Source organism: Sinohyriopsis cumingii, chromosome 1 (genome assembly GCF_028554795.1).
Source record: "Sinohyriopsis cumingii isolate HCF-2022 chromosome 1, ASM2855479v2, whole genome shotgun sequence".
NCBI classification, from domain to species: Eukaryota; Metazoa; Mollusca; class Bivalvia; order Unionida; family Unionidae; genus Sinohyriopsis; species Sinohyriopsis cumingii.
The window spans coordinates 13,775,990-13,791,499 of NC_142961.1; the positions used below are offsets into that span (position 1 = coordinate 13,775,990).

At 34.5% G+C, this 15,510-nt stretch overlaps 1 protein-coding gene across 4 annotated transcripts in view; it reads right to left on the reverse strand.

Annotated features, from left to right (window-relative positions):
- LOC149806437 (uncharacterized) overlaps nt 1-15,510 on the reverse strand; it is a 210,961-nt gene that overhangs the window by 129,981 nt on the left and 65,470 nt on the right. For all 4 annotated transcript variants that reach the window (XR_016420227.1, XM_089953321.1, XM_089953308.1 and 1 more), the window contains exons 28-32: nt 11,340-11,400; nt 10,090-10,361; nt 9,696-9,762; nt 7,882-8,144; nt 5,654-5,723 (exon numbers count right to left, since the gene is read on the reverse strand). Coding sequence is in view for 3 of the 4 variants with exons in the window: in XM_089953321.1 (XP_089809447.1) it covers nt 5,654-5,723; nt 7,882-8,144; nt 9,696-9,762; nt 10,090-10,361; nt 11,340-11,400 (733 nt within the window). In the remaining variant the exon portion in view is untranslated. The remainder of the gene's footprint in view (nt 1-5,653; nt 5,724-7,881; nt 8,145-9,695; nt 9,763-10,089; nt 10,362-11,339; nt 11,401-15,510) is intronic.

Here is a 15,510-nt window from a genome sequence, read left to right on the forward strand (position 1 = left end):
GTTAAAACTAAAATCTAATAAAGCAAGACAAAGGAATAATTAAACTCTGTTAAAATGTCTTTTGCAAATGTTTCTGGCAACAACTTTCATTTTGTTTTTATTTGTATTTTTTTTTGTTGCTGTTGTATATTACCACATTTATCTGAAGACAAGCCCATCTACTATTTGTATAAAATTATGGCAAAGATTTACTAAGTATAGCTTGTCTGATAATACCCTCTACTTTCTGACAAATTAATTAGGCTGGCACCCTTGGTGTTATCATAGGAGAAATATGGTCTCTGGTCATTATTAATCCATATGAAGTATCTAGAGAACTTGTTGATTTTATCTTTATTTTTAGCAAAGTAGGTCCGTTTAGTGTGCAAAATGAACATGAATTCTTTTATAAACTAGTCATTAAATGCTCCTTTAACAATCTGTATATACAATTAGTAGAATAGCTGTTGGTGCTTTCTATGATTTACTACATAAATCTTTATTCCTCTCAAGGGTTCCACTGGTAACAGTCAAGGAACTAAAAACAGCATGTGATATTTAGTTGGATAAAGCCATGAATCAAGCTTTCCTCACTATCATAATATTCTCATGTGCAATTTAATCACGAGTAACATATTTAAAAAAAAGTGTGATATAGGTGCCCAGAGTATGGTTACATTACATATGTGTTGGGTATGGTCACATGACATAGGTGTTAGGTATTGTCACATGGCATAGGTGTTAGGTATTGTCACATGACATAGGTGTTAGGTATTGTCACATGACATAGGTGCTAGGTATAATTACATGACATAGGTATTGGGTATGGTCACATGACATAGGTGCTGGATATAATTACATGACATAGGTGTTGGTTGTTATACAGACTTAATTTTCCATGAAATGAAAATAAAAATGTGCAAATTTGTTATATGATCAGCAATTTACGTTTCCTTTCCTATAAGATATGACTTTTTTTGAAAAGCTGAAATTATACTGAACAAACCTTGTTACTGGCACTTTTCTGTCAAATTATATATTCTAAAATTGGGACTGAGTTTGCCTGAAAAAAAGTTGTAAAAGGGGAGGAGCATATAAGACAGATTTCCTACTGTAGCATGAGTCCTTTTTTTTCTTTCACAAATTTCAAACAAACCCTGGAAGCTAGATCATGGTTATCATGTTTAGATGCATAAAACAGATTTATCCAAAATGCATGCCATTGCATCTTTGGTAGCAATAATTATAAGGTATTGGAATTTGAGTCCTGAAATATCCTTATTAAGGACAATTAATTCACCATGCAATGATGCTTTTGATGCCAGGTCCTTTAAGCACAATGATGCTTTTGATGCCAGGCCCTTTAAGCACAATGATGCTTTTGACTGATGCCAGGCCCTTTAAGCACAATGATGCTTTTGATGCCAAGCCCTTTAAGCACAATGATGCTTTTGATGCCAGGCCCTTTAAGGACAATGATGCTTTTGATGCCAGGCCCTTTAAGGACAATGATGCTTTTGATGCCAGGCCCTTTAAGGACAATGATGCTTTTGATGCCAGGCCCTTTAAGCACAATGATGCTTTTGATGCCAGGCCCTTTAAGGACAATGATGCTTTTGATTGATGCCAGGCCCTTTAAGCACAATGATGCTTTTGATGCCAGGCCCTTTAAGCACAATGATGCTTTTGATGCCAGGCCCTTTACAGCACAATGATGCTTCTGATGCCAGGCCCTTTACAGCACAATGATGCTTTTGATGCCAGGCCCTTTAAGCACAATGATGCTTTTGATGCCAGGCCCTTTACAGCACAATGATGCTTTTGATGCCAGGCCCTTTACTGCACAATGATGCTTTTGATTGATGCCAGGCCCTTTACAGCACAATGATGCCTTTGATGCCAGGCCCTTTACAGCACAATGATGCTTTTGATGCCAGGCCCTTTACAGCACAATGAGGCTTTTGATTGATGCCAGGCCCTTTACAGCACAATGATGCTTTTGATGCCAGGCCCTTTACAGCACAATGATGCTTTTGAATGATGCCAGGCCCTTTACAGCACAATGATGCTTTTGATGCCAGGCCCTTTACAGCACAATGATGCCTGACACCTTTCAAAACAAACCTGATTAAGCACAGTACCAAAATAAAGTTTTTACATTCATAACTATCACTTATACAGTTAACAAAATAAATCTTAAAAGCAAATATGAATTAAATCATTAATTTAATCACAGGATTAATGCAACTGTGCACTTCACAATCCAAGCTCATCCATTCAGTGTAACATCATGTCAGCCATTTGTAAACATCTGCTCAGTATCCAAGGTTGAGATACAAGTCATTTTAAAAATTTAATACTACGGTTAACATTTTTTGATAATATAGATGAGAATATGCCATGTAAATTGAGAAAATTCAAAGCACATCTTACTTTGCAAGAACACAATATAAAAGAAAGCTTTAAAATATGTAATTTTATCATGCTGTATAAATTCAGTACAGGATCTGGTTGCAATGGCAAACAAAACTATCATCCACTGCATGCTGAAATAAAGCATATCCAATATCCATCCAGTGTTCACAACAAATTATTATTGTATAAAAAGCATATCCAATATCCATCCAGTGTTCACAACAAATTATTATTGTATAAAAAGCATATCCAATATCCATCCAGTGTTCACAAAAAATTATTATTGTATAAAAAGCATATCCAATATCCATCCAGTGTTTACAACAAATTATTACTGTATAAAAAGCATATCCAATATCCATCCAGTGTTCACAACAAATTATTATTGTATAAAAAGCATATCCAATATCCATCCAGTGTCCACAACAAATTATTATTGTATAAAAAGCATATCTAATATCCATCCAGTGTTCACAACAAATTATTATTGTATAAAAAGCATATCTAATATCCATCCAGTGTCCACAACAAATTATTATTGTATAAAAAGCATATCTAATATCCATCCAGTGTTCACAACAAATTATTATTGTATAAAAAGCATATCTAATATCCATCCAGTGTTCACAACAAATTATTATTGTATAAGAAGTGAACTCATAAGGAATGCCAAAACACTATTGGAGACATTTTATGCAAATTAGGCAGCTCATTTTCCAAACTGATGAGCACAAAGGGGTTAAACAGTAATGAAAAAAAACTATAGGTCACAGTGACCCAATATTGGTGTGCAACACACTTTCAGCCAAAGGGCACCCAAACTGCTGATTTGCTTTTAACAGGTTTACTGATTTAGTGAAATAAGAGTTCAAGGCTAAATGTGGATAGACAGATGGATTGATGGATGGACAACAGTGTTGTTCCTAGCCTGTTTTAGAAGGCTACTGCAACCTGCCTTCTATGGTGCATGTCCTGTCCTCATTGAAGCAGATAGTCTCCCTTGCTGTTCTGTCATAAATATCCAGCGGTGTAATACATTACTTATGGTAAAATTCTACATGTGCATTTTGAACATGAAATAGACTTAATATACCCCAATATTTCATGTGCAGTGCAAAACACACCAGCTGAGTGCATACAGATTTCCTCTTTTGTACTAAAAGTGCACATGTAAGAAACTTTTATCATGTCTGAAATGCTCTAACAGACAATGATCACTACTAGACTGACATGACCACAAGTTTGGGGAAAGCTCGGGACACACACACACACACACACTCATGAATCCTTTATAACGACCACTTCTCAAAGTGCCCAGTGGGGTACGATAAGAAATTTTATCTCAGTGTAGAATCAGAGTTGGTAACATACTGACTGTAGCAAAGAAAAGGAGAGGTGGGAGCTGTTCAGAGAGAGAGAAAGTGAGAGAGTATATTAAACAGAGGGTGATGCATATACAGAATGACAGACAAATCCCCAGCAAAAATATTGCAAAATTTACAAAGTGGAACCAAAAGACAAAGAATTTTATATCAACCAGTATTATCAATCCAGTGACAGTCAAAGCCAACAAACATTCAACCAGGCAGTTTAAATTTAAGTTATGATTTATCAATAACAATTTAAATCAGATACCAAATATATATATATATATATATATATATATATATATATATATATATATATATATATATATATATATATATATATATATATATATATATATATATATATATATATATATATATATATATATATATATATATATATATATATATATATATATATATATATATATATATATATATATATATATATATATATATATATATATATACATACATACATACATACATACATACATACATACATACATACATACATACATACATATATATATATATATATATATATATATATATATATATATATATATATATATATATATATATATATATATATATATATATATATATGTATGTATGTATGTATGTATGTATGTATATATACAGTCGACTCCGGTTAACTGCACAGCCTCGGGCCCGTCACGAGACTGTGCAGTTAAACAGAGTGTGCAGTTAACCAAAGTACGGTATAGTACAGATTTAAATCAGCACGGCATGAATATAGGTGAAGAATAACATATAAAGATGATTAGAATCCACTCTTTCAACATTTACTTAAATGAAACAAGAGTCTACAATGAACGACACTAATGTTATATTGTTAAATCAAACACAATGAAATTTATGATTTCCGAAATAAATCAGCAATTGATGTCTGCACACAAGTTTTACTAATAAGTTGGTGAATTGCCGACTCTATTTTGTAAAACAGTTCAAACAGCTCACATTCTCTCTGTTCCATGAATCTGCGTAAATTCTGGAGTGACTGAATAGCAACTTTAGATGAAACCTGGTCATCTACTGTGTCGTCGTCATCACCTCTTTCGTCATTTTCTACTGACTCATCAATTTCACCTTCTGTCTGAAGACCGTCATCTATTGCAACATATGATTGTTCCCACGTTATTGCTCCCTGTTGGGCGAAATATACATGTATCTACCTCCTATGGTGTCCTTTACATGTTAATCATTTACAAAGTCGCAATTACCGGCTTAATTGTCGGCTTATTTGAAGCGCTACAGCAGTGGACTGGCAATAACTGATCCTGACTATACATTGTGCAGTTAACCGGAGTAAAATTGTATTGGATAATGTGCCACAGGCAGAAAATTTATCGTGCTATTATCCGGAGTGCGCATTTAAGCGAAGTGCAGTTATCTGAAGTTTGTTCCCATTGAAAAGCATTGGGAAAAAATGGGACTGGCATGACTACGTGCAGTTATCCAGAGTGTGCAATTAACCGATGTGCAATTAAGTGGAGTCGACTGTGTATATATATATATATATATATATATATATATATATATATATATATATATATATATATATATATATATATATATATATACAGACACACACACACACACACACACACACACACACACACCATATGTATTCACTTATAAGACAAGTTAAAATGCAAACAACAAAGATCCTGAGCTGCCGTAGTATAATGCACTGGCAGATCAGAGTCTATGCTGTTTGTTCTACTGATTACTCCCAATAGACTACACATACCCAAATCTGCTGGCACATTGTGTGATGGCAGACCCAGGTCTGTGCAGTTTGCAGTTGGACTTGACTTATGAATGAATACTTATGGTAGTGAAAGCCACCTGATAAAACCCCTTACCTTGAAATCAGCTGCACATATCGCATGGTTCTCTTAATGGTGACTTTTGGTTCAGACATCCATGTGAACTCTGAAAAACATTTTCAACAGCTGGATTGACTTTTATGCTATTTTTCTGACTGCACTCTCTTGTTAGCTAAGTATGTAGAAATATTAGAATAGAAAGTAAAATACAAGTGCAAAGTATCAATGATTCCATTAAGGGACAATGTTTTAAAATGCTGATCGTCTTCTAGGAATAAAGGTAACACTGAGTTTTCTGGTTAATTTTAAATGTGACTTTTGTCTCTATCTGTTTAGTATAGAGTATGCCCCTTAATAACTGGAATGAAATAGCTTGTATATCAAAAATACTGCGGAGGCCTGGAAAATTTGTTCGACATTTGTTTTTATATCAATATAGCTGCAGAGGCCTAGAAAATTTGTTCAACATTTGTTTTGGTTATTGCCACATACATGTACAGTCATTTTCCCACTCTACCTTATCTCACCTCAGATAATTCCATAAATATAAATGCATCAACTCATTATGTCTTTCCTTTGAATTTTAAAGTAATTATATGGCTACAATCCATAAAATTGGACTCAATTCTGTTTTTTTAAATTTCCTTTAAATGTAGTAAAAAATGCAGACATCAATTTCCAATCACTCAGATATATACTGACCATTTATTGTTGCAATGTGAAAGCTATCATTTATACACACTGACCATTTATTGTTGCAATGTGAAAGCTATCATTTATACACACTGACCATTTATTGTTGCAATGTGAAAGCTATCATTTATACACACTGACCATTTATTGTTGCAATGTGAAAGCTATCATTTATACACACTGACCATTTATTGTTGCAATGTGAAAGCTATCATTTATACATGCTGACCATTTATTGTTGCAATGTGAAAGCTATCATTTATACACACTGACCATTTATTGTTGCAATGTGAAAGCTATCATTTATACACACTGACCATTTATTGTTGCAATGTGAAAGCTATCATTTATACACACTGACCATTTATTGTTGCAATGTGAAAGCTATCATTTACATTTATACATGCTGACCATTTATTGTTGCAATGTGAAAGCTATCATTTATACACACTGACCATTTATTGTTGCAATGTGAAAGCTATCATTTATACATGCTGACCATTTATTGTTGCAATGTGAAAGCTATCATTTATACACCTGCCAAAGTTGGATGCTGACTAAAACAGATTCATTTAAGTTGAATGGGTGTTTGGATGATTTACTGTCACAAACAAACATGCCACTCCCCATTTTCCCTGTGTATTCATGCAGATTCATAGTATTAGTTATGAAACATATAAATCCATGCTCCATCTTTTAGAGAATATTTTATCTGCTTTTAGATCATTCTTTACCCATCAAATCAAATGGTTACTTCCAAACTTGGTTGAGACGAGGATCTATAAATCACATATTTATAGAAAAAATCTGAAGCAGTTTCACACCTGAATACTTAATTATCAGCAAGAAATTAAGTATATGGGTTTGAAAGGAGTTTATTTTTCTTTGTGCATATTTTCAATGTGATTGACTCTTAAAGATACCATGAGATTGGCTGGTGAGTATACATTTACTATGTTTATTTACACTATTAAGTTACAAATTTTCTTAAATGCACATGAACCAATGCATAGCTCTGTGTAGATATAATTGAATAGCAACTTAACTTAGTAACTTAATATGTACCAAATTAAGTGGCTTACTGCATCAATGAAGCCTGAAGTTTTGCATCCCTCTCATCCACACCCCCTTCATTGTGCATATACATGAGGACATGCATTCTTAAATTAGCTGATATTTATGGGATACGGCATGATACATTACAAAACATGATGTCACTTTGTGGACCCTGACCATGTTATAGTGTTTTTTCACTGTACGATGCTCACAAGCTTCAATTCATTGTAAAATATTTTTTAAAAACTCATTGATTAAGCAAAACTTATGCATTGAGATACAAATTATGCTTGGTTTTGTAACAGTACTTGCAATATATTATTTGACATTATGATGCCAAGGAGATGACAGCTAAGTACCTCTCCAAAGGACGCACCAGGGCAGTCAATCCAGGCTTGCCCAGCACTAAAAATTATTAAAATAATATGATTAAAAGTTCTATTGTAACTTTGTACCATTTACTAAATGTATCACCTACAGGTTTTATTATCATCTGCTACTTCTAAAAAATGTACCTTCATTTTTCTTTTTCCAAGCCCTCTCAATAGCCAGTTCAAAGTTATATGAATGTTGGTATCCAATCTCTGTGCTCAGACAGAAAGCAAAGGCCTGTGATGTTCTGTAAATTGTTGCCTGCTCCTCTACAACAGTACCAGTATGCTGTTCAGAAGAATTCATCCCCTCTCTCAGAATGGAGAGATTTAGTGAGACTGATATCATGGAATTAACCAAACTTGTATTCTTGATCAAGAAATATGTCAACAGCCAGTAAGACTTCCTAAGAAATAAATTATAAAAAAAGATATAAGAATGATGAGTTATGGCTTGATATTTTACTACAAGTAACTTTGAAAAAAATATATACTAGAGATGGTATATATCATCCACCCTAGTTTCTTGTTATGTAAAGACTTAAACATAAAATGTCCCATGGTTCAGGAATAAATTTGTACGCTACTTGTGTTAGATACATTAAGGATCAGAACTATATACTACTTATGCTATATATTATTTCCATGGTTATGTACAAAATATTGTAAACAGAAAGCCACTACCAGCTGCACCATTACCATCATCACCAGTACCACTACCATCTTCACCACTATCACTAACACCATACTATTACTGCTACAACATTGTACCACCACCACCAGTGTTAGCACTCTGACAAAATTCACACACAGAAAGATAAAGAGTTCACTGGAACTTGCTACAATATTATTCTGTTATAGGTTTGAATTCTGTATATACTTGTTGTTATGTATATCTATATGATGTGTCTTAATTTTCATGATTGTAAGGTCAAAAGGTCATTTGCTGAATATATTAGATAACTAATTCTTTATAGTTGTGGATTTGTACTCTAGGATGATATCATTTTGTTCAAGTAAACACATTATACTTTTAGCATAGGGGTAAACATATTAGTGTGACCTTTTGACCTTGCAAGCATTAGAAAAAATCTTGATGATGAACTTGATGGGGTTCCCCCTGAGAAAACCAAGTGACCTAGTTCCTGATTGGAAGGCTGCTAAAGAACTTTAACCTTGTTAACAAAGTTACTGATTTCACAACGTCTAGTTGAGCCTGATTCTACTTTCTGTACTGCATCTCAGTTTTTGATATAAGTGATGATTTACTGGATATTATTTATTCCCAGCAAAACCATCAATATTAGAAGAGTCAAACAGTTATGTAATTAATTTATTTAAATTATTCATTGGAAATACAAAGTGCTCAGACATTTGAATTTAGTAGCCCTTTTGGATTTACTGTGAATTAATTTAAGGACATTTAGGATTATATCATTCTGATACATCAAGACTGTTAGCACATCAACTATTCTAGACTGTACATCAGCACAATAGATTGAAATTGATTTGGATTACCACTGGAACTCTTTTGGAATACTCGATACTTTTGGAATTTTCACAGAACTGTTAGGACTATTTAGGATTTCATTCAACATACTGTAAGCTATTTTTAATCTTTCACATTCTATTTCAGGGAAGTAAATTATAATTTTAATTTTTACAAAACTTGTTAGTTTTCACTATTTTCTGTTACTTAGTATAAGACCACATATTTGTAACATCTTGTATAAATAGAGTCCATTTACAGATAACACAGACCCTGATCTGACATTGCATAGTGCACTAGCAAATCATAGTTGATATAGTTTGTTCTATTGATTACTCCTAACAAACTACATAGACCCAGATCTGCTGACTCATTACACAAAAGGCAGATCTACAACACACTGAAATAATGAATTAATTCAGCAAGGTTTACTGTATATTATTAACATCAGAAGCAAAATATGAATTACCCATTCTCATCAAGTACTTCTTCCAAAGAGTTGACAGTCACATTTAGGCAGCTGCAGGTTTGATATTCTGTAAACAAAGAAAAATTTGTTAATATCTTCAAGTACCTTCAACACAAAAATCACTATCAAAAATTAAAGTCTATCTGGACAAGGAACTAAAGACAGAAAGCCATGGTTATTATTTCAGCCACCACTTGATCACCTTTCTCTTCCTTCATATCCAGAACAAAGTGAAATCTGTAAAAATTGCACTATTAAGGATTTTATGTAACACAATTGTCCTGGGTTAGTTTTTTGCTTAAGAATTCTCCTTGCCATCTCAAAATAACCATACAACTAAGTTCTGTTTGATACAAGATGAATACTTTATTGCTAGATCTGGAAGTTTTTTTACCTTTAATTTGTTTCTCCCATGCTGTTTTAATTGTTGCCTGGAACCATGAAAAGGATGTTCTGCTAATCTTTGATTTCAAGAAAATACTGAATTTCTCTCTGTAGCGATACACATGTTGATCTTTTACTTCCAGGATGTGGTATGAATGATTCTGTACACTTGTAAAGTTCAATTTTTCCTGAAGTTTAGACTGGTTCAGATTCTCAAGACCCTCAGATGGAATGTACATGCCATTCACCATCACAAAGTATACCACTTTCCAAATGATAAGTCTGGAAAAAAGTACAATGGACAGAATGGATCAGTAAGAATTCATCTCCACAATAGTAAAATATAGTAAACCACCCTTCAGGTTGGAATAAAAATATGGGGAGGGGGGGAAATAAAAAATGCACTAACATTTTAAAGACGAAAATAATCAATATTATAAGAACAGGGGTTTTAAGGAAAAACAATTATATAAAAAAGTTAGAGAATTAAATTCAACCCATAAAATATAACAATTCGTATCCAATGGTTCATAATTATACCCATAGAATATAACAATTCATATGCTATGAATTGTTGTTGTTGTTGTAGGGTTTAATGCCATTTTCAGCACATGATAGGCTATACATGGCGGCCAGTATTAATGGTGGAGGAAGAACCTGGGAAAACCCCGGAAAGAACCACCGACCCACGAGAAGCTACTGGCAAGCTTTCTCACATATACACATTGGCTGAATCCGAGACTCAAACCCACGCAGACAGAGGTGAGATGGCAATGATCCGTAACAGAAAGCACTTTAGACCACTCGTCCACTCGGGGCCCCTCCAGTGAATTGTAATTATACCCGTAAAATATAACAATATATATCCAATGAATTGTAGGGTAAGATTCTGCTACAAACCTTATTCAAGTACAATATTTGAATTTATTATTCATCATTACAATATGATGGGTGGCAATGATCACAATATTAATTGAAACCTACTCTAAACAGGACACTGCTGGGATCAATGTATTTGACTGACTTATGGAGGTGATTATTATGCAGAGGTTTGATCAGTATTGGGATCAAAATATGTCTTTAGTTTATTGGAAAACAAGGTTACTGAGGAACTAGTTAATTTATTGCAGGTCACAAGATGGTATGTATGGAAGGGTGAAAGAGGTTACCACTTGAAAGTTTATTTATGTAAATATTCTTGTTATCAATGAATATTTGTTTCATTCAGTCCTGTTTTACAGTTTCAAGTGACAAACTCACCCTGAGTTGTCAATGTATTCTTCATGCCTGTTGATCTCCACAGAAACTTTACCTTTCAAATCTGAAAAAAATTGTCAATTAATGATTTATAACAAGGTGTGAGTCTTTCATTATGATTGGTGGTATATGTGTAGGCTGACAAAAGTGATTTCCAACTTATTTATATGGTCAACATCTACCATCTATATTTGCTTAGAAGTCAAGTCCAACAACAATCTGCACACACCCAGATCTACCAGTGCATTATGCATGTTTGCAGTTTGACTCAACTTATAAGCACATACATATAGTATCTATATTCTCACTTATAAGTCATGTCCAACTGCAAACAACACAGACCCTGATCTGCCATTGCATAACATGCCACCAGATCTAGGCCTGATTATTTATAACAATAAACTACATAGATCCAGATCTGTTGGTTTATTATTCAATCACAATTTTGGGTCTGTGCAGTTTGCAGCTGGACCCAACTTATAAGTGAATATATACGGTACATTTTAATTTAAAGCTATATGTTACACTTGTTTCTACTCCAGGGCTTGAAATCAGGATTTTTTACACTCACCCAAGGGATCACCAATAGTACATTTGTACTGATCCAACCTATCTTTCATTGTTCTGGCTAAAATCAGTCAGAAGCCAGATGAATTTCTAATTCAGTGTTTATTATTCACTAACACATTAACCCCTGGTGACGAGTTTACGTGACAGGAGGTAGTAGCCTACTGCTGAGCTCTGGAGCGTCAAGGTCATGCATGATACACTGAAGTGAGTGGTATTATAGAAAGGTAGACAAATGTAGCTCTACAATGATACCAAATAATCTGGAAGTTCTAGTTGCACTACAAAATACAGAGGGAAAAACCTCATTTTTGGGACCTGATTTTTTCCACCCAAACTTTGCTTGTGGTCAGAATCCAATTTTGTGTCTGGATTTTAGACTTTTTGGCTCAGATCTAAGGCAGCCCAGTATGAACTGCAAACAGACAGATGAACCTTTGCAAAAAGTAGGATAAGATGGGCATGTAGAATAAAGAGTGGTCTCAAGATGAAAATAATGGGTCCGTTAAGCAAAAAGAAACAACAAAAAACCCCAACAGAACTCCAACTTTTACCCTTCTGCTCATACGCGAGCCAAATAGCCAATGAAAAATGATGTTTCTAACACAAATATGGATTAGGTTTTTGGAAAATCACCTGGAAGTTGATGTATTAGGATGTATTCAGAAATAGCTTTCAAAATGTGTTTCCTAATTGAATTTCAGGCGAAAACGACAAAAACCTCCAGGGGTTAATGTGTTAACATCAACTCTAAGCAGTAACAGGTGTATTTCACCAACAAGACTCAAGTACATAACCCAGCACACTTTCTTATACACAAACTGCACAGCATCTCCTGGGTCTTACTTTAACCATTTGTGTTCATTGTATCTGTTCCTTTCTAAGTCTCTTATGCTGATCATATTTGCAATTGTGCTCCCTTGTCATCATCTAATTTCTGTAGTTTCAGTGGCAGCCTTGCACTTTGCAAATACTTCCACATGTTTACAGTTGTCACAGCATATTACACTGATTGTTTATCAAAAACTATATAAATATAACATACACATGTTTAGTATAATTTCTGGATTATTTGCTGAGTCAGCCAACATGACAATTTTCAATTGGTCAATGCCAGCCTGATACCCTATACCATTTGCTATCTTCAGTAATGAAATCAGTGCATGGGAGCAGTACACCAGTCTAGTTCCATGTGCATGAAGTCTGTTTTGGCAATAATCATTCTAATTTACTTGATGAGTGGATAAGCGGTTTAACATGAGCATTTGTGAAGTGCTGGATGTTGATAGATAATCAATTAACACAATAAATGGATCAATTAACCATTAAAGAGAATTCAGAATCACAAACACTTCCTAAACTGTGACCGACCATTTACTGTAGATTAGAGACAGCTGGGTTTTAGTGATGTCCCGCTAAATCACTAACTGTGAGATATCAGATTGACAATAATTTTGAGCCCTGCTACTCTGAAATAATTTATCTCTGGATCCTATTCTAAATCAGAATGTTAATTCAATCACAAATTCTACACCAATAAATGTTGTGTGATTCCATGAAACATGTGAATTTATTTACTTTGTTACTTTGCTAATGCATGACCACATTTTTTCTGCTGTCATGTAGTGTCTTGCAAATGGCAGCCTATTTTGTATAACCCACAATGGGACACTCTTCTTACAGTAAATTATTATTTCCTTGTATTCAACTGAAAGAAAGTATTTCCTTACTTATGCTGCCTGGGGCAATTGTTGGGTATTTTATTATAGGTGCATGACAATTTTTTTCTTCTTCATAAAATAGTTTTGTCTGAGAATGTTTACCCAATCGCATTAACTATAGGAAAATAAAACTTGACTACTCCCGAGTCCAGCCCTTTCAAAAAAGATGACAAATGTGTCTTTTCTAATTATATACCATATATACAAGGGGAAGAAATTTGTACACATTACCTCCCTTTGACCATCGACAGGTAGTGCCAGTTGTAAGCTGAATGATACATCAGCTTAGGATGCTGACATTAGCTAGGAAGGTGTGAGGGTTTTATCATAATGTGATTGGATAAGTATATTCACAGAAATATAAATGACAACAAATGTGCTTTCTCCATGGAAAGCATTCCCCAAGGAGGATGAATGGCTGGATTCCCTGTACAAAGGATAGCCCACTCTCCTGAGTAGACAGCAGCATAACTGATGGTCACATGATTAATGCCAAACTATACATGCGAAGAAGAAAATTACTGAACTCTTCTTGACCAAAGACTTGTCACACCTAAGAGGGGCTATCTGAATCAGTTTTACAGTTATGACCTTTCAATGTCTGTACTAGGTTTTGTACCAGGATCAAAGTGGTGGGAGCGAAAACCCCTCCCAACTGATGAAAGTCCATCCATAGGCCAGTCTGGGTCTAGAACCAGAGAGATAAAGATGGACAGTTGGTAATTCCACCTTGTCATAACAAGTTATATCATTAGACACCACCAAAGCTGGCAATTGATGAATGTTTGAAAGAATCTGGCCATTTCTTGATTGACAGGACATTGAGTCTACCAGGAATGTGTCTGATTTTTATGGTTATATTAGATGGGAGCACCAGCATAGAAATGTCCAAACCAGAAGACACTGATTGGGCAGATTGGTTCACCTAGCTGGAGGAGGTAGACCACCACTCCCAAATTAACTGATATAATAAGTTACTACTTTTCTGTAAAGTTGGTCATTCCACACATGAAAAATCTCAATGATAGACTCCAGAACACATCTGTCATTAACTACATTGAAGCATGGCAACAGGTGTGTTCCCCAAACATGTGAACTGATGTCCATATAAACTGTAATTTCCACATGTGGCTTTTCCCGATATATCCCTATCACAGACAGTATTTGTTGTACCACTGAACAGGAAAAATGCTACTTTGATCATGATTCTAAATGATTTGACTGGAAAAGGGTTATCACTGGGCCAGCAGGAGAAATCAGTTCTTACTGCTGCATTGTGTAAGATGAAGAGTTGCATGAATTCTGTCCATTCTGTCTAATCCATTCTATATCATGCCTATGTGAGGAAAGCTGTTAGATTGGTGATAAATGAATGGAAAAACACTGTGATGGTCAAGATCCAATTTTTGCCAGTTCACTAAAATGCTTAACTAACCTAAAAGGGGTAGGAGATCATGCCTGCCTTTCACCAAAATGGAACTTAACAAATGTTTTTGGAGGATGTCATTCAGCCACAGATGCTGTTAATGAAGTCAGACGGAACTGGGTGACAATACATCTGATAATTTTTGTGAACTCCCTTGGATTTATGTTGAGAAAAAATGAGGGCACATAACAATGTTACATTTTTTCCACAAAAGCAAACTGAAGGAAGCTGGGAAGGGTTGGGATGTTGAAATATGACAAGCTCAGCATGGGTGAATAGGAATGTGGAAATATGCATATGACAAGCTGGGTGAATAGGAATGTAGAAATATGCATATGTCAGCTTTGGACTGATTGCAAATTCGCCCCTTTTGATAGAATTTAATCTGATTGACCAAGCCATTTTCATCTTGAACTTTGGTACCACAATGTATTTGTTGTACTGGGTGAGGTCAATGTCT